The sequence below is a fragment of the Oryctolagus cuniculus genome, chromosome 2 (assembly GCF_051225735.1).
Source record: "Oryctolagus cuniculus isolate XC-2025 breed Fujian yellow rabbit chromosome 2, ASM5122573v1, whole genome shotgun sequence".
Classification (NCBI taxonomy): Eukaryota; Metazoa; Chordata; class Mammalia; order Lagomorpha; family Leporidae; genus Oryctolagus; species Oryctolagus cuniculus.
In genome coordinates, this window is record NC_142868.1 from 119,099,208 (window position 1) to 119,119,568 (window position 20,361).

At 51.9% G+C, this 20,361-nt stretch overlaps 2 protein-coding genes across 5 annotated transcripts; both read left to right on the plus strand.

Moving 5' to 3' along the window:
* The first annotated feature begins 867 nt into the window (after positions 1 to 867).
* Positions 868 to 10,836, plus strand: IL36RN (interleukin 36 receptor antagonist). Of its 2 annotated transcripts, none has more exons than XM_089326123.1 (5): positions 868 to 1,204; positions 1,392 to 1,452; positions 2,943 to 3,028; positions 4,170 to 4,297; positions 10,710 to 10,836. In XM_089326123.1, exons 2-5 carry the CDS (start codon positions 1,424 to 1,426, stop codon positions 10,761 to 10,763), a joined length of 297 nt encoding a protein of 98 aa, XP_089182249.1. In that variant the 5' UTR covers positions 868 to 1,204; positions 1,392 to 1,423; the 3' UTR covers positions 10,764 to 10,836. The 2 variants fall into 2 exon arrangements, with proteins under 2 accessions (XP_089182249.1, XP_002709656.1); XM_002709610.6 differs by lacking the exon at positions 10,710 to 10,836 and adding an exon at positions 4,496 to 7,113 and having other exon boundaries at positions 882 to 1,204.
* IL38 (interleukin 38) lies at positions 10,710 to 20,078 on the plus strand. Of its 3 annotated transcripts, none has more exons than XM_002709611.6 (5): positions 10,710 to 10,836; positions 16,384 to 16,436; positions 18,299 to 18,384; positions 18,631 to 18,758; positions 19,437 to 20,078. In XM_002709611.6, exons 2-5 carry the CDS (start codon positions 16,405 to 16,407, stop codon positions 19,647 to 19,649), a joined length of 459 nt encoding a protein of 152 aa, XP_002709657.3. In that variant the 5' UTR covers positions 10,710 to 10,836; positions 16,384 to 16,404; the 3' UTR covers positions 19,650 to 20,078. The 3 variants fall into 3 exon arrangements, with proteins under 3 accessions (XP_002709657.3, XP_089182248.1, XP_051692479.3); XM_051836519.3 differs by having other exon boundaries at positions 10,764 to 10,843; XM_089326122.1 differs by lacking the exon at positions 18,299 to 18,384 and having other exon boundaries at positions 18,656 to 18,758.
* Positions 20,079 to 20,361: the final 283 nt, after the last annotated feature.

Consider the following 20,361-nt stretch of genomic DNA (forward strand, 5'->3'; position numbering starts at 1 on the left):
CCGGATTCTGTCCCGGTTGCCCTCTTCCAGGCCAGCTCTCTGCTGTGGCCAGGGAGTGCAGTGGAGGATGGCCCAAGTGCTTGGGCCCTGCACCCCATGGGAGACCAGGATAAGTATCTGGCTCCTGCCTTCGGATCAGCGCGGTGCGCCGGCCGTGGCGGCCATTGGAGGGTGAACCAACAGCAAAGGAAGACCTTTCTCTCTGTCTCTCTCTCTATCACTGTCCACTCTGCCTGTCAAAAAAAAAAAAAAAAAAAAAAAGCAAAAAAAAAAAAACTATGCATGGATTTCAAACATTTTTAGCACCAAAATCACTGTTTAAAAATTTTATTATTTATTTTAATTGAAATGAAGAGATACAGAGACGGACAGAGAACAATCCACTAGTTCGTTCCCCAAATGCCTCCAACAACCAGGGCTGGGCCAGGCCAAAGCCAGGACGGGCTAGAAACTCAAATCTGGTCTCCCACATGGGTAGCAGGGAGCCAAGTACTTTTCCAACTGATGATTCACTCCCCAAATGGTTGCAATGGCTGGGGTTAGGCAAGGCAGAAGCCAGGAGCCAGGAACCCCACCCGGGTTTCCCACACAGGTGGCAGGGGCCCAAGCACTGGGGTGAAATAGCAGGGAGCTGGCTGAGAAACAGGGCAGCCAGGACTCGAACCTGGGCTCATATGGAATGCTGGCATCCTACACAGCTGCTTAACCCGTTGCGCCACAACGCAGGCCTCCACACTGGGTTTTTTTTAATAGCGCATTCACAGAAGACACTTGCGTATTCACATTTTGCTCTTCTGGATTTTCAGGTTTTGCTACAATGAATCTGTAGCCTAAATATTCCCTGAGCAGCAGAGCCCCGCCTCCAGCATCTCCCATGGGCCTGGCAAAGGAAGGAAGGAAGGAAGGGGATTCAGGGAGAGAGGTCGGGAAGGAAGGGCGGCGGGGAAGGGGGTGTCTTCCTTGAGCTGCTCCTGGCAGGCGCTGGGATGCCGGAAAGACCCGGATGGCTGGCAGGGGACTGGCTCCAAAAACGTCCTTCCGCCCGCGCGCTGGGGTGGTGTGCACTCCCGCTGGAAGCCTGCTCCTCCCCAGGTGGCTGCGGTTTCAGGCTCCTCCCTGGTGCATTATGCCTTAAAGGCAGAGGCGGCCTTACCGGAGCAGGTCAACATCACTAGCTCCTGCCAGGACCAAGGCACGCTCAGAGGTATCTTTTGGGGGCACGGGCAGGAGTGGGGCTCTGGCCTGACCTCACACTCAGAATCCCCTGCGTGGGGTTTGGAGGGGGGGCTGCTGACCTGCCGGGAGACCCAGGAGGCTGCTGCTGCCTACCTAGACCCCTGCCAGCTCGGCCTCTGTCTCCCCCCAGCAAGATTTTCTGTTGTTCGTTTCAGAATCGCTGAGTCTACGCGTCTAGGAGCTCAAGATGGTCCTGAGTGGGGCACTGTGCTTCCGGTGAGTCTCTGAGCCTCTGATTGGATGGTGCGCTCTGGGGGAAGTGAGTGCTGGGTAGACCAGTTGACCGGCCTTACCAGAGGGGTGAGGGGGTGTATGTGGGGGGGGGGGGGGTTGAGGTTGTCCAGAGTTAGGTTTTCCCAGGTGGAGCAGGTAGCAGGGACATTGTGGACAGCACCTGATGGCCCTTAGAGAAGTTCCTTCAGCCTTCCTCGGATAGGAGCAGGGCTGGGGCAAGGCTCCTCGTGAGAGTTCCCCAGTGCTAGGGGGCAACAAGGGAACCTCTGGGTATAGTGTGACACCCTCCATGGTGAGAGCGGGGCTCTGCAGACCCCTCAGCACAGCTCTGGTGTTGCCACCCACCGCACTGAATTGGGGTCAGCCAGGGCACTCAGTGCCACCACTTCCCTGCTGTCTGCCCACTAGCATACTCTAAAACAGGTGCACCGCTCCGCCTGCACCTCACACTGAGTTGTATTGACTACGTACAGGCTTGCCACGATTCCCCATGCGATACAGTGCAACGACGCTGACGTGACATGTCCCTGTGCTAGGTGTTATACATGGAGATGGCTTAAATAGAGGTGATTGTGATAGAGGTGATTTAACATAGGCTAGAGGGTGGTTATAGGCAAATACTACGCCGTTTTCTATGAGGGACTTGAGCACCTGTGGATTTGGGTATTTCCGGGGCTCTGGAGGCAGCCTGCTATGGATGTCTAGTGCAGACTGGGTAGCACCTCTCAAGGTGTGTCCTACGGGATCCCGGTCCCATGAGATGCTCTGAGCATGGAGATCCCTAATCGAGTCGGGGGGCTAACGCTTAGGAGAGGACCACCGCACAACTTCTCACCCGAGTGACTCGGAGAGCTTCTGAAGGGACACAGCTTGTTTGATTGAGTTTGGCCAGACGTTGAACCGGTTTTTACACTGCTAAGTTCTTCCCCATATAACACCTCACAGGATGTCAGAAAGTCACCAAGACCGTAGGTAGGAGATAACTCGGAAAAACAAAGATGAAAAAATGTTAAATTTTAAGAAATTCTTCACTTAGTAGGGACATGTGCCAAATGGAAACAAATTAACGTACAGTCTTGGGTAGCAGCTAAGGATCAGATTTTAATCAAAAAGTGGTCCAGTTGTTTTCTAATCCATTGTTTTGGTTTAGCAATGGGGACACTTGGGCCCAGAGAGGGTGAGTGACTTATCTGTTGTAAACCAGCAGCGGTGGCAATACAGTGGAGACAAGAACCCAGGCTCCAACTCACGGTCCAGTGTCTCTTCCAGCACAGCACATGGGGAAGATTGATTGGAGTTGAAAATATGGAGCCAACCCCTAAGGGGTCATCCATTGGGAGGGCATGAGCCAGCAGGGCTAGGAGACCGGGCTGACATCCAGCACAGCAGGGAGATAAATGCCTGCGATTGGGGTGCTCTCCGGGGCACCCATCCCTCCCCTGATAGAGTTTTCTCCCCTCCCAATGTTCCAGAATGAAGGATTCGGCCTTGAAGGTGCTTTATCTGCATAATGACCAGCTTCTGGCTGGAGGGCTGCACGCAGGGAAGGTCATCAAAGGTTGGTGAACCTGAGGACTTGCTCACGTCTCTCTGCTCTCTGGGTGGGGAGGGGTCTGCAGAGGCCTTGGAGCAGCCATGCGGTGAGTCCAGGCCTAGCCCAGCAGGCAGAGCCGCCTAGAGCAGGCTTCCAGCAGACAGCGGACCCCAGCCCCAGCGATGCTGAAGCCTCTATGCAGAGGTGGGACTGTTTTCCAGGAGGAGTGGTTTGTCGTTCCTTCCCAGGTAGCCTTGGGCCAGACTGTTCCATTTCTTGGGAGTCGGCGCTGAGGAGAGAAGTGCAGCAGACTCTCTGTCTTCATAACCCGCTGTGGGGCGGGGGTGGGGCCTGTCTCTCCACCCTGGGACCCTCTCCACTCTCTGAGGACCCTCAGCCACCCAGGGTGGTGGTGCCATCTGGCCCCCACACTGAAAACTCTTTCCACAGCAATGCACCCTGTCCATCTGGGGTGTGCTTATGGGACATTGAGGCCAGGCAGAGCGCCTGTGCTAAGTCATGTATCCGTGTGTGTGTGTGTGTGAATATATGCATACATGAGATGGTTATGTGTGCATGTGTGCGGGTGTGTACTGGTGTGCATATATATGGACATGTCATGGTTATGTGTGTATGTGTACATACTGCAAGTGTGTGTGCACAAGCATGTGCGTGCATATGTTGTGGTTGTGTGTATGTGTGCGTGTGCAGGTATCTGTGAGCACCTGTGTATGGCTGCAATGTGTGTATACATGCATGTATGTGTGTGAGCTTGTGCAGAAAAAACACGACACTCTTACGCTCTCAGGAATCTCACAGCGGGTAGGAAGAAGTCCAGACAGCTCTAATGGGAGGCTCCTCAAGACAAGTTTCGGAAAAGAGACCCGAATGCCAAGGGTCCTGGAATCTACTTGGGGTTAGAGAAGCCTGGGAGATCTGGTCCTGAGCCAGCGGGTGGGATGGGAGGTGCTGCAGTGTGCTTGTGTGCCTCGATGTCCACTCTGGGCCAGCAGGCAGGAAACCAGCCTTCCCCACGCAACAGCTGCTAAGAGGCTCCCTGTCTGCTCACCTTGGTCCTGCTCCCTGGGGTCCAGGGTGGGGTTGTGGAGGGGAGTGGGGACAGAAGGGCAGTCAAGGCCCCCTGCATCTTGCCTCCTCCCTCTAGGCGAGGAGATCAGTGTTGTCCCCAACCGGTCACTGGATGCCAGGCTCTCGCCAGTCATCCTGGGTGTCCAAGGAGGAAGCAGGTGCCTGTCTTGTGGGATGGAGCAGGAGCCAACTCTGAAGTTAGAGGTGAGTCGAGACGAGGCACCCGCACCATCTGGTGATTGAGCCAACAGATACTGGGTGTTCTGTGCTGCGGTGCTGTTCAGGACACCCTGGCTGGGTCCTGCCGACCGCAGCAGCTCCGCCTCCTCCTGCCCTCCCCCAGCCCAGCCCTCCCAGCGCTCCCACTCCTGCCTCTCACTAGCCCTGCCTCTCTGCCGGCAGCCAGTGAATATCATGGAGCTCTACCGCGACGCCCAGGAGTCCAAGAGCTTCACCTTCTACCGGCGGGACATGGGGCTCACCTCCAGCTTTGAGTCAGCTGCCTACCCAGGCTGGTTCCTGTGCACAGTGCCTGAGGCTGACCAGCCTGTCAGGCTCGCCCAGATCCCCGATAATGCTGGCTGGGATGCCCCCATCACGGACTTCTACTTCCAGCAGTGTGACTAGGGTGACCTGACCCTCAGAGCTCCCTGGGCAGGGCCAGCCGGGGCGGGGGTGGGGGTGAAGGAGCCCCATAATGGGTGACCGCCCCCTGTGTGCTCAGACTTACTGCGCACGTGGCCACGCTCTCACTTCCTGATCCTGAATTTGTGGGCAAATTCTTCTGAGATTTGGGACCTGAGCTCAGTTTCCCTCTCTCTTGAGTGGTGCTGTTGGTCTGGAACCTCATAGGAACTGCATGCGCTAAACTGGGAATAACATAAAAAGTTTTCAAAGGGAGAAGGTGGAAGCTGGGTTGAGAATACTTCATGCTCAGCCAAAACAGACCCAGTGCCCTTGAACTCCACAGGCCAGTCAGGTGGCCAATGAAGGTCCTGCTATTCCCCACTGTGCAGGAGACAGAGGTGGTTGTACAGTTAAGTGACTCAAGGCCCCCAGCCCCTCCTCCTTCCCATTCATCTGGCCATCATCTGCTGCTGCCTTTTCCATCTCTGCCCTCATCCTCTGGCTGTGGACAAGCGGTGGTGTCAGAGGAAATGACTCCAGCTTGGAAGGCAGAAGATGGACAGGGCATGCATCTCTGGAACCCGAGGTACAATGAAAATCCCAGATGCCGATGTCTACGTGCATGGGAAGATGCTCGAGATACCATAAGTGAGACGACCCAGCCACAAAGTAGTGCAATTTATAATTTCATTTGAATTTTTAAAAGTGCCCATGTATTTCTGTCTAGACAAAAATTCTGGAAGATTTATGTCAATTATAGTCATGTTATCGTGGTGGCAGTATAGGTAACTTCTCTATGTTCTTACTTCTCCATATTTCCTCATTGTTGTGCAACAAGGATGGATTCCTTATCTAATAATAAGAAATGCCACTGATCCTGAGGCCAGCAGGGCTGACCGCATGCTTGAGTTGTCCCTGGAAAGAAATTCAAAATAAATTGAGCTCTGCTGCTCGGGCAGCAAGAGCAGGGACCAGAAAAGAGATCCCCACAAAGCCCCCAAGATGGGGAGTGTGGTAGGTTTGTGTGACTGGAATCTCCTGGGTAAGGAATTTACAAGAAAATAAAAGTGCTGTGCTGGAACCTGGAATGCTCATAGCCCCTGTGACCACAAGGTGTGGGGTCCAGCCCCCAAGGGGGTTGTTGTACTGGATGAACTGTGCCCACGCCCCAATTCAGAACTTCTCAGAACTTGGAACTGTGACCTAACTTGGAGAGAGAGGGTCTTTGCAGATGCAGTTAGTTAGTCAAGACAGTTATGTGGACCTAAACCGAAGATGACTCATGTCTCTGGAAGGACAGGGGACTCAGACAAAAAGACCGTGTGAAGACACAGGCAGAGACTGAGTGATGCTGCCACGAGCCGAGAAGCACCAAGGATGTGGCGGCTGTCAGAAGCTAGGCTGACAGAGGAAGCATTCTCCCCCTGCAGTCTTCAGAGAGGGCCTGGCCGGCCCAACGCTTGATTTTGGACTTGTGGTCTCCTGAATTGTGAGGGAATCAGTTTCTGTTGTGCTAAAGCACTGAGGTTATGGGAATTGGCTCAGTGTCCCGGGAAACGAGTACAGCTGCGGCTGATCCCCGTCTCCTGGTGTTCACACACTGTATGAATTCCCTCCCGCGTTGTCCCAGTCATCATTGTGATCAAGGGAATGTGGCAGAAGAAGTAATGATACACCACTTCCAAGGTTGGGCTGTAAAAGACACTGTGGCTATCTATAGAGAGACCCACGTGATCCAAAGTGCGTCTCCCCCCACTGGCCACATGGGTGAGCTTGCTGAGCCGGGCAGCCGGGCAGCCAGGCAGCCAGTCCTTCAGCCTGGACAGGCTCTCGGGTGCCTGTAGCCCAGCCGGCAGCCTGGTCGCACTGATTGAAGCCTGCTGAGGGCTAGGCTGCTCGACCTTGCTGCCCCTCAGAAACCGTGAGACAATCAATGCCTGCTGTGTTAAGTTCTGCAGTAACTTGTTATAGAGCAATAGATAACTAATACCCCCAAAAGGAAAATAAATGCATTTAAGTATTATCATTGTAATTCTCTCCTATATTTTCACTCTCATGCTCAAAATGAGTAAAGGGGGCCGGCACTGTGGCATAGCAGGTAAAGCCGCCGCCTACAGTGCCACTGTCCATTATGGGTGCTGATTCAAGTCCCGGCTGCTCCATTTCCAATCCAGCTCTCTACTGTGGCCTGGGAAAGCAGTGGAAGATGGCCCAAGTCCTTGGGTCCCTGCATTCACATGGGAGACTCGGAAGAAGCTCCTGGCTCCTTGCTTCAGATTGGTCCAGCTCTGGCTGTTGTGGCCATCTGGGGAGTGAACCAGTGGGTGGAAGACCTCTGTCTTCTGCCTTTCTCTAATTCTGCCTTTCAAATAAATAAGTAAATCTTTAAAAAAAATCAAGAGCCCTTTTATTAACCCAAGTGTTCCTTTTAAAATCCAATCATAATAATTTGTTGAATAGTCTATTTCTACACTGGTCAGATCTTCTCTGAATAACTTTGCACTTCCAGCCAAATGTGCCAGGGACTGTCCCCAGTGTCCCCACCTAAACCCTGGAGGACCAGGGAGAAGACAGAGGAGGGACCCCAAGTATTCTACATATACCTCCCCTGTTGAAGCAGTCTAACAGGTTCAGAGTCTGCTGAAAGGCCAACATGGAGGTGGCCAGGATAGAAGGGGCTACCTCCATGGATCTCAGAAGCACCTGCCCAAATGCAGCTGAAGTCCATGGACAACAGGCAGCCTCTCAGGGCTGTTGAGAACACGAGCTCCGGGCACCAGGCTGTGTTTCTGCAGACCGAGGTCACATTCTGTGTCCATAGCCCCAGATACAGCCTCATGGTGCTTCCTCTGCTTTTGGGTTCTTCACTCACCCTCTCTGCACAAAGAAATCTCTGGGCTTTCACTACCTTGTTGAGACAACATGTCCCCAGAGAAGGTTTTGCTGAGCTGAGATCCTTGGTCATCTGCTCGGTGCATAGCCCTGCGTGGTAGCAGGTTGCCTTGGGGAGTATGAGACCCCTGGAATGACCTCAAGGTTAGGGCTGCGTCAATTTCAATTTATTTCCAAGTACCTAGCATAACAGTTGGCAAATAATGGGGGCCCATGAGTATAGAATGTGGGAAATATTTCTCCATCCTGGGACATTCTCCCCCCTCTCCTCCACCAGTTAAGAGTGCAGCTCAAATCCCGTCTCATTCTTGAAGGTTTTGCCAGCTCGAAGTGATTGCGTCACCATTTGTGGGATGACAGACTTCAACAGGGCATTAGCTGGGATGAGTCAACACTCGTAAGTCAGTAGAGAAGTGGGGACGGTAAAGCAGTAGCTTTAGAATGTGTGGGCTGATCCGAAGGCAGGAGCCAGGTACTTCTCCTGGTCTCCCATGGGGTGCAGGGCCCAAGTACTTGGGCCATCCTCCACTGCACTCCCGGGCCACAGCAGAGAGCTGGCCTGGAAGAGGGGCAACCGGGACAGAATCCAGAGCCCCGACTGGGACTAGAACACGCGGCGGCCATTGGAGGGTGAACCAACGGCAAAGGAAGACCTTTTTCTCTGTCTCTCTCTCTCTCACTGTCCACTCTGCCTGTCAAAAAAAAAAAAAAAAAAAAAAAGAATGTGTGGGTTGGCCAGCACTGCGGCTCACTAGGCTAATCCTCTGCCTTGTGGCGCCAGCACACCAGGTTCTAGTCCCAGTTGGGGTGCCGGATTCTCTCCCGGTTGCCCCTCTTCCAGGCCAGCTCTCTGCTGTGGCCAGGGAGTGCAGTGGAGGATGGCCCAAGTGCTTGGGCCCTGCACCCCATGAGAGACCAGGATAAGTACCTGGCTCCTGCCATCGGATCAGCGCGGTGCGTCGGCCGCAGCGGCCATTGGAGGGTGAACCAACGGCAAAGGGAAGACCTTTCTCTCTGTCTCTCTCTCTCTCTCACTGTCCACTCTGCCTGTCAAAAAAAAAAAAAAAAAAAAAAAAAAAAGAATGTGTGGGCTGGATCATGATTGTCCAGGAGAGAAGAACCTACTGGCTTTAGATTTCTGGGATCTTAGTAAACACCACTGACCCAGGTCTATGTTGGTAGAAGTGTGATACCCACATGGTGTAGGGTTTGTGCCAGTTATATGCTCTGAGGAACAGACAAAGTCGTAAGGGAAGAAGCCAAGCACGGAGGGTCTTTATCCCAAAGGAACAATACACAGTGAGCCCCCTTCAAGAAGTCAAAGATCTGTCGCGTACAAGAATATACTTGTCTGTGTAATCCCAGGGAGCACAAGCGGAACACAAGAGTGGAAATTGTGGAAGCTGTTTCTCCTGTATGAGCCCCCAGTTTTTTTTTTTTTTAATTTATTTATTTGAAAGGCAGAGTTAGAGAGAGAGAGGAAAGAGAGGAGAGAGAGAACGAGCTTCCATCTGCTGGTTCACTCCCCAAACGGCTGCAGCAGCTGGAGCTGGGCCAGGTATAAGCCAGGAGCCTGGAACTCTATCTGGGTCTCCCACAGGACTGCAAGGGTCCAAACCATTGGGCCATCTTTCACTGCATTCCCAGGTGCATTAGCAGGAAGCTGGATCAGAAGTGGGGCAGCTGGGACTTGAACTGGCGCCCATTTGGGATGCCAGTGTTGCAGGCAGCAACTCAACCCACTGTGCCACAGCGCTGGCCCCATGAGTCCCAAATGTTAACCACAGGGACCACAAACACTATTCAAGCTTCATAAAGACGTTATGAGGGCTCTGATCCTGAAGATGTTGAGGAAAAGCCCAGTTAACCTATTTATTTCTCAGGGATTCCATAGCACAGGTTATCGCATTTCGAGGGAGACTGTGATGCCACATCTAAGGCCATTTATCAGTCCTAAGAATTCTTTTTATCCAAGGAGTTTTTCTACCACTATTGTCTCCAATCTGCCCTTGGCCCACAGCTTAGAAAGTCTGGTCTTTTATATTACCTTTTCAAATGCTTAACTCCCCAGCCAGGCTATAAAGCTACTTAACAACAGGGACTGTGTATTGTATGTGTTTATCACATAGCAATATAAAGGCTTAGTAAACACTCACTGGTTACCTGATATAATACACCATACCTTGGCCCTTCCCATGTCGGGGAGAGAGATTGGGAGAGGGTGTGAAGAGTGTTCATTGACCATAGAAAGCAACAACCCAGTCCTGTTTTTTACCATCTTTTCTTGTTTCTCATCCCACAAGCTTATCAGTTTTGCCATGACCCTTCCCACTTCCTCACCAAACCCTCTGTCGAATTTTTCAAGTGACCTAAGAGGGAGAATTACAATAGGATTGTTGTTCTCTATAAGGCCTTATGCCCAAGATTCTCTGTTCCTTCCGATGGATGGGTGGAAGTGTCGAAGGGTAGACAGACAGATGGAGAGATGGAGAGATGGGTGGATGGGTGGATGGCTAGACTGAGTAAGTTAGTGTCAATTAGAGACCTGAGTGTTCTTTACCCTGTCTTGCTTACACCATCATATTCCCTAGTAGCTCAGGACGTATGACCCTTACAGCTGTGTGGGTTTTTGAAAAAAAATTTTTTTTGATGTTCTATCTCATCAAGGCGGGACCACATAATCAAGTCTGTTGGAAAGCAGAGATTCCCTCCCACCTTTCCAACAGAGCCACACTCATGATGCTATCATCTCAGCTCTATCTCTGTGGCCTGGCTTCGGGCATCAGAGGTTTATCTCTCTTTGGAGCTTTCAGACATACTCTCTCTTATGCTCACACTATCTCTCCAAGACTGGGATAGAGCCCCTGGACAGCAAAGACGTCTGACCCCAACACTGTTTATTTGGCTGCTACACCACTAATGATAGAGTCTGTGATAGTAACTACAGAGCAAGGGCCCAGTGCCTCGCCTGTACTGAGGCTTTATGGGTGACTCTCTCCCCCTTCAATAAACACTCATTAATGTCCCCACCTTTTTATTATCCATGCTGTGCTGAAGACATTGTGAAACCTCTGGGCTCTTCTTCCTCCCCGCACAGGAGCCAATTACAGAGATTGCTGCTGACCTGATCCACCCCGACCAGACAGTATAAACACGAGGCAGATGCCTGGCAGAAATCAGTCGGAGGTTCCAGGCTTCAGGGTCCAGGTCCCCAGGATCAGCAGGTCAGTGGTGGGTAGGCAATGTTGTCTTCTCCTTCTGTCTCCCTTTCTTTCTTCCTCCTGTCAAGATTTCTCATGGGCATCCCCATTCCTTCCTCCTGGCAAGCAAGCTCTTGTAACAAGGTGTCCCCACCACAGAATATGATGGGATGTGACATACATCTAGCAGCACGTAAGAGGAATTTGAATAGAGGGTATGGGTGCGGTCAAGTCAACCGTGTTAAATATTTAGAACTGCAGGTGCATTTGTATGTTTTCTGTTACTGTAACAAAACAGCTGAGGTTGGGTAATACCTGAGGCTTATGTGTCTGCCTCACAGTTTTGGTGCCTGAGGGTCCAAGATTGGGTGACCCCTTTGTTCAGCCTACTCTCAGCTGTATCACAATATGATGGATGACGCCATGGTGATAGTGTGTGCAAGATGATGAGCTCACTTGGTGAGAGAGGAAGCCCAGCTTGCCCTTTTTAGAATGACCCTCTCTGTGGGAAGTGACCAGGTCCTGCAAGAACCATTTTAATCCCTTGCAAGGATAGTTCCCCCAGTGACCTCACCACCTCCCACTAGGTCCCACCACTGCCACCCTGGAGACCAGGAATTCAGCACACAAATCTTTGGGAGAACAAACCACATCCAAACCTAGCACAGATTTTAGAGAGTAATTTCAGAAGAAATTGTCCGGGCCAGTGATATTCAATCAGTGTCTAGGGAAGCTTGGGAGTTCCTTAGAGGTGTGCGCATAGCCTGCTTCAGTAGGAAAGAGAAATACTAGGGTGTCTCCATCGCTCCTTGCTTCAGCCAAAACAGGTCGCCTTTATCTGTTTTACATTCATTAGGTCCTGTGTAAAATTCATTGTGAAATTTAACATTTTTGAAAAGTACTGACCTCACCTATCCTCTCATTCCAATGATGATAAATTGAGGACCTAGGGACAGAGGTGGTAAGACCAGTGGGTAGCAGGGCCTGGTCTGGAACCCAGTCTTGCTGTTCAAAGTCTGCTGCATGTTTCTGTGTCCTTCTCATAAGTAGCAACGTATATCAGACAGAGTGGTTGGAGAGAGCCTCGAGTGGGCTACAAGCTATGCTTCATGACTTCAAAATCTTATTGACTTCTATATGAGAAAAACGCCTTAATACATAATAATAAACAATACAGCAAAATTTAATAGGAGCTAGAGTAGGGTTGCAATAGTAAGGGAAAGATCCATTAACTTTGAGTCCTAGAATCATGGATGGTCTGACCTAGAAAGAACTTTAATAACTATATAATCTAATCATATGAATTTATAGACGTTGAAACTGGGGCTTGGAGGTTAAGTGACATGACCCTGTATGCCTGAGCTGTTGCTCCGAGCTGATAATTAACTTGACAGAACTAGCTGCTGAACCCATATATATTGATAGGATTCCGTGACCTTAATACTGAAAAATCTGAATGGATAGCAATAAGGAAGGATGACTTTTGGAGCAGAGAAATCCAAAACAACTCTGAGTTTGCCCACTGAGGAGAGAAGATGCTGTGTTGCCTGCCGAGGTGGTTTGGCATCCACAGAGGTGTGCATCACTGTCGTGCAGCTAAATCAGGCCAGATGGTGGCAAGATGGGTGGACACTGTAGATCCTAGAGCAGGGATGCAGTGAAAGAAGTACTGAGGATGCTAATCCAGGTATTCACATAGGTTCAGTTGAATTGAAGGTAGAAAAGCCAAGAAAACAAGCCATACAATAGTACTGGCAGGTAAGAACACAGTTATGTTTTAAAGGGATAATCTACTGGGGCTAATGGATAAATTAGACATAAAATGAAGAGAAGTGGGAGAGATGGTCCATGATTCTCAAGTTTTGAACTTCACTGATGAGGGGACTATGACTGCAATGACAGAAATGAAACTGGGAAGGATACTTGGAATTCACTTAACCTTACATTTATTAGACTGTAAATCCCTCTTAGGATTTCCTGCACACCTCTGGAGATAAAGTAGGAGGTGCGGTCTGGATTTAGGAGATAGACCAAGAGGATCATTGCAATTATAGAAGTTGATGAATTACAATCCCATGGGATATGAGATAGAAGTGCTTAGGACTTTGTTGGTTTTTTTTTTTTTTAAGATTTTTATTTATTTATTTGAAAGTCAGAGTTACACAGAGAGAGGGGAGAGAGAGAGAGGTCTTCCATCTGCTGGTTCACTACCCAGATGGCTGCAACGGCAGGAGATGCGCTGATCTGAAGCCAGGAGCCAGGAGCTTCTTCCGGGTCTCCCACATGGGCGCAGGGGCCCAAGAACTTGGGCCATCTACTACTGCCATCCCAGGCCATAGCAGAAAGCTGGATCGGAAGTGGAGCAGCCGGATCTCGAACCAGCGCCCATATGGGATGCCAACACTTCAGGCCAGGGTGTTAACTCACTGAGCCACAGCTCCAGCCCCAGGACTTTGTTTTATGAGCTTCAACCTTAGAGGCAACCCTAGAAGGAGAGGAGAAGTATGAAGGGAACCAGTCAATGCCAAGTGTTCCTAGGAGACAGTGACCATATATCCAAGGAAACAGCAGTCTTTAGACTTGGCTCCACAGAAGCTGGTCTTGGAAAGAGCAGACCTCACATAGCTAATGTGCAGAAGAACAGGGAGAAAAACCCTGGGGCCATTTGGTGGCGATGTTTCATGCAGGGCTGATGAAGTCTCAGAAAGCCAGAGACTGTAGTCAAGGAGAAGTAAGAGGAAGAAATGAGGGACATAGGCCATAGTCCACTAGGAAAAGGAGAACTTTGGGATGGCATGGGGGCGGGGGTGGTGTGCATTAGGAGGGAGCATGGCAGAAGCTGAGCCCCAGGATCCCAGCTTCTCTGATGGAAGGACTTCTGGTGGACTAGCAAGTAGTTTCTCTTTTCTACTCATTCCATCACAACCCAGCAGAACTTAGGCAGTGGGGGCCTGATACAGGAGTCTCCAGGAAATACATGGAGATTTGGGACTGTGCCAGGATGGGAAGCTTCTAGGGCCCAAGAGATCCAGCTGGACTGGGCCAGTGCTGATTTTCAGCTGGCTCTTTGAGTTTACACTGATCAAGAGTGGAGACGCCAGCTTGCCTGTCCAGGTTCACACAGGACCCTCCACTTGGTCTGCCCCACCTGGACTTTGCCACAGCTACCCAGCTGCCCTTACATCTGTCGGCCTAACCAAAGGGGCCCCAAGGGTTTGGCTAAGAGACAGCATATCAACAAATGGGCTTGCAAGAAAAAGAAAAAAAAAAAAAAAACAAAAAAAACAAATGGGCTTGCACTGGGGCCATGCTACCTTTGGCTACCCCAGCTCAGATCCCTTGTTATTCAATGTGGGGTCCAGGGACCAGCAGCCTTAACATCACTTGGTTGTGGGTTGAAATGCAGAGCCTCAGGCTCCACACCAGATCTAGGGAATCAGAATTTTAGCAGGAGGTGCGGGAGATTTATATGTTCATTAAGGACTGAGAAGGACTGAGCTGGCCTGCCAACCCAGGCCTGGCTGATCACTGGCATCTTTCCAAGTGGTAGCAAATGGGAACCTCAGCCTAGCATATAAGACTTATCAAGAATCTCCCAGGTGCATTAGATGGGCAGGTCCATCTGGGTGCCAATGACCTGAGTGAACACTTCATTAAAAATATTAAAACCTACTTTGCATGGCAAAGGAAATTCATGTCTATTAGCAGAAAAAAAATACTGAGATTTTAAAAAATAATAAAAATCTCTTCCAATCCTGTCAGCCATACTACCTGTGGTCACAGTGCTGGGAGTCTTTGTTTTGTAAAGGTGTGTTTCTATCCAGGCATATGTGTGAGTTTAAGTGGAATTTAATGTATAGATTATTTATAACCTGTATTTCTCGCTTAATATATCATGAAAAGTTTTATGTCATCAAATATTCTCTTACAATATCATCTTTTTTTTTTTTTTTTTTTTTTTTTGGACAGGCAGAGTGGATAGTGAGAGAGAGAGACAGAGAGAAAGGTCTTCCTTTTGTCGTTGGTTCACCCTCCAATGGCCGCCACGGCTGGCGTGCTGCAGCTGGTGCACCGCGCTGATCGATGGCAGGAGCCAGGTGCTTCTCCTGGTCTCCCATGGGGTGCAGGGCCCAAGCACTTGGGCCATCCTCCACTGCCTTCCCTGGCCACAGCAGAGAGCTGGCCTGGAAGAGGGGCAACCGGGAAAGAATCCGGCGCCCCGACCGGGACTAGAACCCGGTGTGCCGGCGCCGCTAGGCGGAGGATTAGCCTATTGAGCTGCAGCACCGGCACAATATCATCTTGTATGAACTTTTACTTCCTTATTTACTGAAGTTGCCGTATGTTTGAACCCAATTTCTGGTAGTGAACATTCAGATTATTTCCAACTCCTCACTGTTTTGAAAATAATACGGTAACATTTTTGTAAATAAAAACTCAGGAAACCAATTATTTTTTCTTCAAATAAGGGCAACACACGCCACCACGTGGTATGTGCCGAGCCGTGAGACTGATTCACATCCCCACATCCATATGGAGTTTCTTCCTTTTTCGGTTCCTGCTTTCACTCTTGTCAGCTCTTGAACCCCCAACTTGAGACCCAGAGGTAGAAAGTGAGTTGTCCAAGGTGACAAGGTGGCAGATCCAGGACGAAAGCCCCTGGGTCACAGCCATGGCATCAGGAATGCCGAGGTACTGGTTAGTCCCGGCCTCGACACCACCTGCCTCCCCATGTATCCCCCGGCGCCACTCTAACCCTTCCCCGTCCCCCTCCTTCTTCCCACCCCCCTTCCTGCTTTCTTTCCTCCGTCCTCTTGTTTTCTGCTTTCTTCTATTTTTCCTCCTCTCTTCCTTCTTCCTTGGAGAGAATCCGATTGAACCTTCACTGTTCTGGGCATGTCCAACTCCTGATTGGCTCTGGACTCCTTCCCATGCCAGCTCCTGAGTTGGCCTTTCGGAAGGGTAGACATGCTAGGGGCGGATCAGGTGCCCGGAAGAGCAGGGCTGTGTGAAGCTGAGTGGTCGAGGGCTTACATGGGGCCAGCACCTTCAGTTTAGGTGGTTTCCTCCTGGAGCAGGAGCACAGGGGGTTTGGATGGCTTAGCTTTGCTGAGGCTCCCTGAGACTCTCCCCACTCCTACTGCCCCTGGAGACTCCATGGGGATGCTCATCACCCCTTCTTGGGCAGGGGGTTTGGAGTGTGGGGACCCCCAGGGTAGGCTGGGAAGTGGAACCAGGTTTGAGCTGGGCTCATCCTCCAGTGGAGCACACCGCACCCCGTGCAGCCCTGGGAGGGGCCCTGGCTAAGCTGTCGGGTCAATCCTAGGGCTACAGCAGTGCACATGTCCCGGGCTCACACGCCTGCCAGCTTGGCCTGCTCCTAGGTGGCTCGAAGGAGGCAGAGGGAGGGTCCCTGGAGTGTGATGGGTTGGGGAAGACTCTGGCAGTCAGTTATAGCTGAGAGGTCCAGGGGGCCTTTGCAGCCTGCGGTGTGGTTGAGCCCCAATGTGCCTGTCCCCACTTGCACCTAGCATCATTCTCTAACAGTCTCTCTCTCTCTCCTCCCTTCAGCGAGAACCAGACACCTGCAGTATGTGTTCCCTGCCTATGGCGAGATACTACATGTAAGTCCTGGTGTGTCCACCACTGTCCCAATCAGGGGGCCACAAAAGGGAAGGAAGGCTGAGACTGTGTTCTCGGAACCCCTCCGTTAAGCTTCCTCCTCGTCATGCTAACGATAGCTCTCCTTCCTAAGAATCTGCAAATGCCAGCCGCTAGCAAGCCACGGGGGGGACCCTCACTAACCCCGTTTGATAGATCTTGGAACGGAGGCTTGAAGCAGTTAAATAACTCCTCCCGCAGAGCCAGAGATGAGACCTCATGTTGTCTCTGAGTGCTCAGGGGCGACGCTGAATTTGGGTGACAGCATCGCCGCGGTGGCCCCTGCAGCACCTACTCTCAGCCTGGCCTCCAACTCAACTCTGCATTTTTCCTTATTTGAGATTTGCTCTGGTTTAGTGCTTCGTTGCCTGTGGTTTTTTGACATAAACTCCCACAGGCCCTCTGAGGCATGAGATGAGATGTAAGAAATATATAAAAAAAAAAATTGATTTCTGGAACATGTCGCTCAGCGCCCCCTGTAGGCCAGCACTGCCCTGGCCTGCCGGAGGTGGCAAAGCGTGCCAGTGACATCACATGCCAGTGATGTCACATGCCAGTGACGTCACATGCCAGTGATGTCACATGCCAGTGATGATGTCACATGTGGTACCCAGCTGGGGTTCTGGTCGAGTCCTGGCTGCCAAGGTTTCCGGGGGAATAGCAGATCTTTTCAGACTTTAATTTTTATTGTACAGATGAACCTGCTGTAAACACATACAATCACTAGCTAAAAGTTCTGATGCTTAGCTGTCATTGAGGGAGAAGGATGTCTTGAAGGTGGTGGCGTTGGTAGAGGGGTTCTGCCCTCAAAGTTTTCAGGAGCTCCTTAGGCCCTGGGAGCAGCTGATGGACATCTTTAAAACCAGCTGGGCGACGGCGCTAACAACCTGTGCAGCCCTGACGTTCTAGCTGCTCACCCCGGTATCTCTCCAGCTTCCCCGGCATGCACTGAGCCCCACCCCCCCAGGCTGCCTTTGAGAGCTGCAGCCACACCACACAATCGCTCTCAAGCTCTGCTCTGGTCTCCACCAACCTCCTGTATTTGGCTCAGCCCAAGTACACTTTGTGCTGCCCAGAGTGGGCGGTAGACATTGCATCATGTAGGCTGTTTTTTTTTTTTTTTTTAATTTGTGGGTTTTCTCTTATAAGAATTCTTGGGCCAGTGCCACGGCCCACTTGGCTAATCCTCCACCTGCGGCGCCGGCACACCAGGTTCTAGTCCCAGTCGGGGTGCCAGATTCTGTACCAGTTGCTCCTCTTCCAGTCCAGCTCTCTCTGCTGTGGCCTGGGAAGGCAGTGGAGGATGGCCCAAGTGCTTGGGCCCTGCACCCGCATGGGAGACCAGGAGGAAGCACCTGGCTCTTGGCTTCGTATCAGCGCAGCGCGTGAGCCATAGCAGCCATTTGGGGGGTGAACCAACAGAAGGAAAACCTTTCTCTCTGTCTCTCTCTCTCTCACTAACTCTGCCTGTCCAAAAAAAAAAAAAAAAAAAAAGAATCCTTGAATCCTTTAAAATATCTGCAAGGCAAATCACAATTATTCACTCCCTAACACCTTTTGTAGAGAGAATAAATATCTACGAGGCGCTGGAGCAGGCCTGGAAAATCTGGGCTAAGGCTCACTGGGAAATGTCCCGGGGAAGCTGAGAACTGCTTTACCCTCCATTGGGAAGCATTGGCTCCCGCGCTCTGCCTGATGGGTGCTGGGGCCTGCTGAATGCAGAAAGCGCAACCTCCGAAAAGCCGGGGCCTGAAGGACCCTGAGGACAGACAGACCAGGAGGGGGAAGGTGGGGGAGAGCCACCAGCACCACTGTCCTCTTTCAGAATCAAAGACACAGACCAGAAGGTTCTGTACATAAGAGATGGCCAGCTGCTGGTGGGAGATCCTGATGTAGACAAGTGCAGTGCGGGTGAGCTTCCGACAGGTTCCCTCTCCCTTGACCACAGGCCCTCACTTCTCTCCGGCTTCCCTCCCGGCCACAGGGCCAGCGGCTGCACCCAGCCACAAGCCGCTGCGCCCTCTCCCAGCTAGGGGACACGACCCCCCTACTTAGTCGGGGCTTCCCTGTAGCCCGCAGTGGGTCTGTCCAGGTGCAATTCCTCTGCTCAGTGAGACCTGGCTCTCTTCTCTCCCCCACCCACCCCTGCGCCCCCAGAGAAGATCTGCATCCTTCCAAACAGAGACCTGGACCGCGCCAAGGTCCCCATCCTCCTGGGGACCCAGGGTGGGAGCCGCTGCCTGGCATGTGTGGAGACAGAAGCTGGGCCTTCTCTACAACTAGAGGTGAGATGCCCCACTCCCCGGTCCTGGGGGACACTGCAGACCCAGCCCGCCCCAGGATGCTCTGGCACCCGAGCACCTGTCGCTCCCCCTCTTCGCGAAGGAACGACACTAGACCCTGCGCTGTTCTTTTGTCTGCTCGGCCCTTCCCGGGTTTGCTGCTGGTTCTTCCCGGGTTGGCTGCTGATCCTTCCACCTCCGTGGAAGGGCAGCTCCCCCTGCCACTTTCCCCACTTCCGCGGGGGAGCGGCACACCGCTGGCAGGCTCTCTCGGGGGCTGCTCAGATGTTATCCGGATGTTCCCTTTAGATGTTCCTCATGCATGTTGTCTCTCTCCTCCTTTATAGTCCTCTTCCACCAATCCCAACTCTGCTACCCACACGCCGAGCACGCTGTTCTCCTCCAATCAGGAGCAGGATCAGCTCCTGCAGGTTACTGGTCGAACTGGAGGCAGCTGTGTAGAAGTTGTTTACTCCTCTCCCAGCGCCATATTGTGGGAGAGCAGATGCATAGAATAAGTCTTAATTCCAGTAACTTAGTCTAGTCCGAGTTGCTCCCTACAAGCACCCATCTGTGGATGCCCAACCAAGTGCCCCAGGTCTCTACCATCTCCCCCTGCACCCAGCACTGAGACCCTTGCCTGGGAATGTGCAAAACGCAGCTGCCTCCTTGCCCCCACAGGATGTGAACATCGAGGACCTCTACAAGGGGGGTGAAGAGGCCACACGCTTCACCTTCTTCCAGAGCAGCCTGGGCTCTGCCTTCAGGCTGGAGGCTGCTGCCTGGCCTGGCTGGTTCGTCAGTGGCCCGGCCGAGCCCGAGCAGCCAGTGCAGCTCACCAAGGAGAGCGAGCCCACGGCCCGCACCGAGTTCTACTTTGAGCAGAGTCGGTAGGGAGGCAGGGTGCCGAGGTCCATGCTGCTCAGGGTCTTCATGGTGCATTCCCCACCCCCCCCCAAAGATGTCTCCATCTGAATTCCCAGACCCACGAATGTGTTATGGCAAATGAGACTGCACAAGTGGGATTAAGACCCCTAGGTTATCCCGGTGGCCCCCATGGAACCATGGGTCCCCAGGAGGGTGAGGAAGGAGGGTGGGGGTGAGAGGGAGATTGAAAGATGCTGCACTGCTGATGGTGAAGATGGAGAGAGGAGCCAGGCGCCAACAGGTGCGGGCGGATTCTGGAACAGGCAGCGGGATGGGCCCTCCTCGGCGCCTCCAGCAGCATGGCTCTCCTGAAACCTTGGTTTTTAGTCCCATGAAACCAGTTTCAGACTTCTGACCTCCAGACACCAATAAACCTGGGTTGTTTGAAGGTGCTGTGTTGGTGGTGATTTGTTGCAGCAGTGTTGGGTAATTTCTCCAGGACCTCGGGCAGCCTGGGTGTACTGTTTAACGCAGCGATAAGTTGCGTTCATCTGGTGTGTTCTTGGAAGACTGCCCACGGCTCCTCCTGGACATGTAGAGTTTAAGGTCATAGTGGAACCCTTGAGTTGAGCTGGGAGCAGCCGACACAAACTTGGCTGAGAGTGTGCCATTGGAGCTGGGACCTGTCCTCCGAGCCCCAGTTACAGGGAATCTGTGACCAGGCTGAAGCCATGGATCA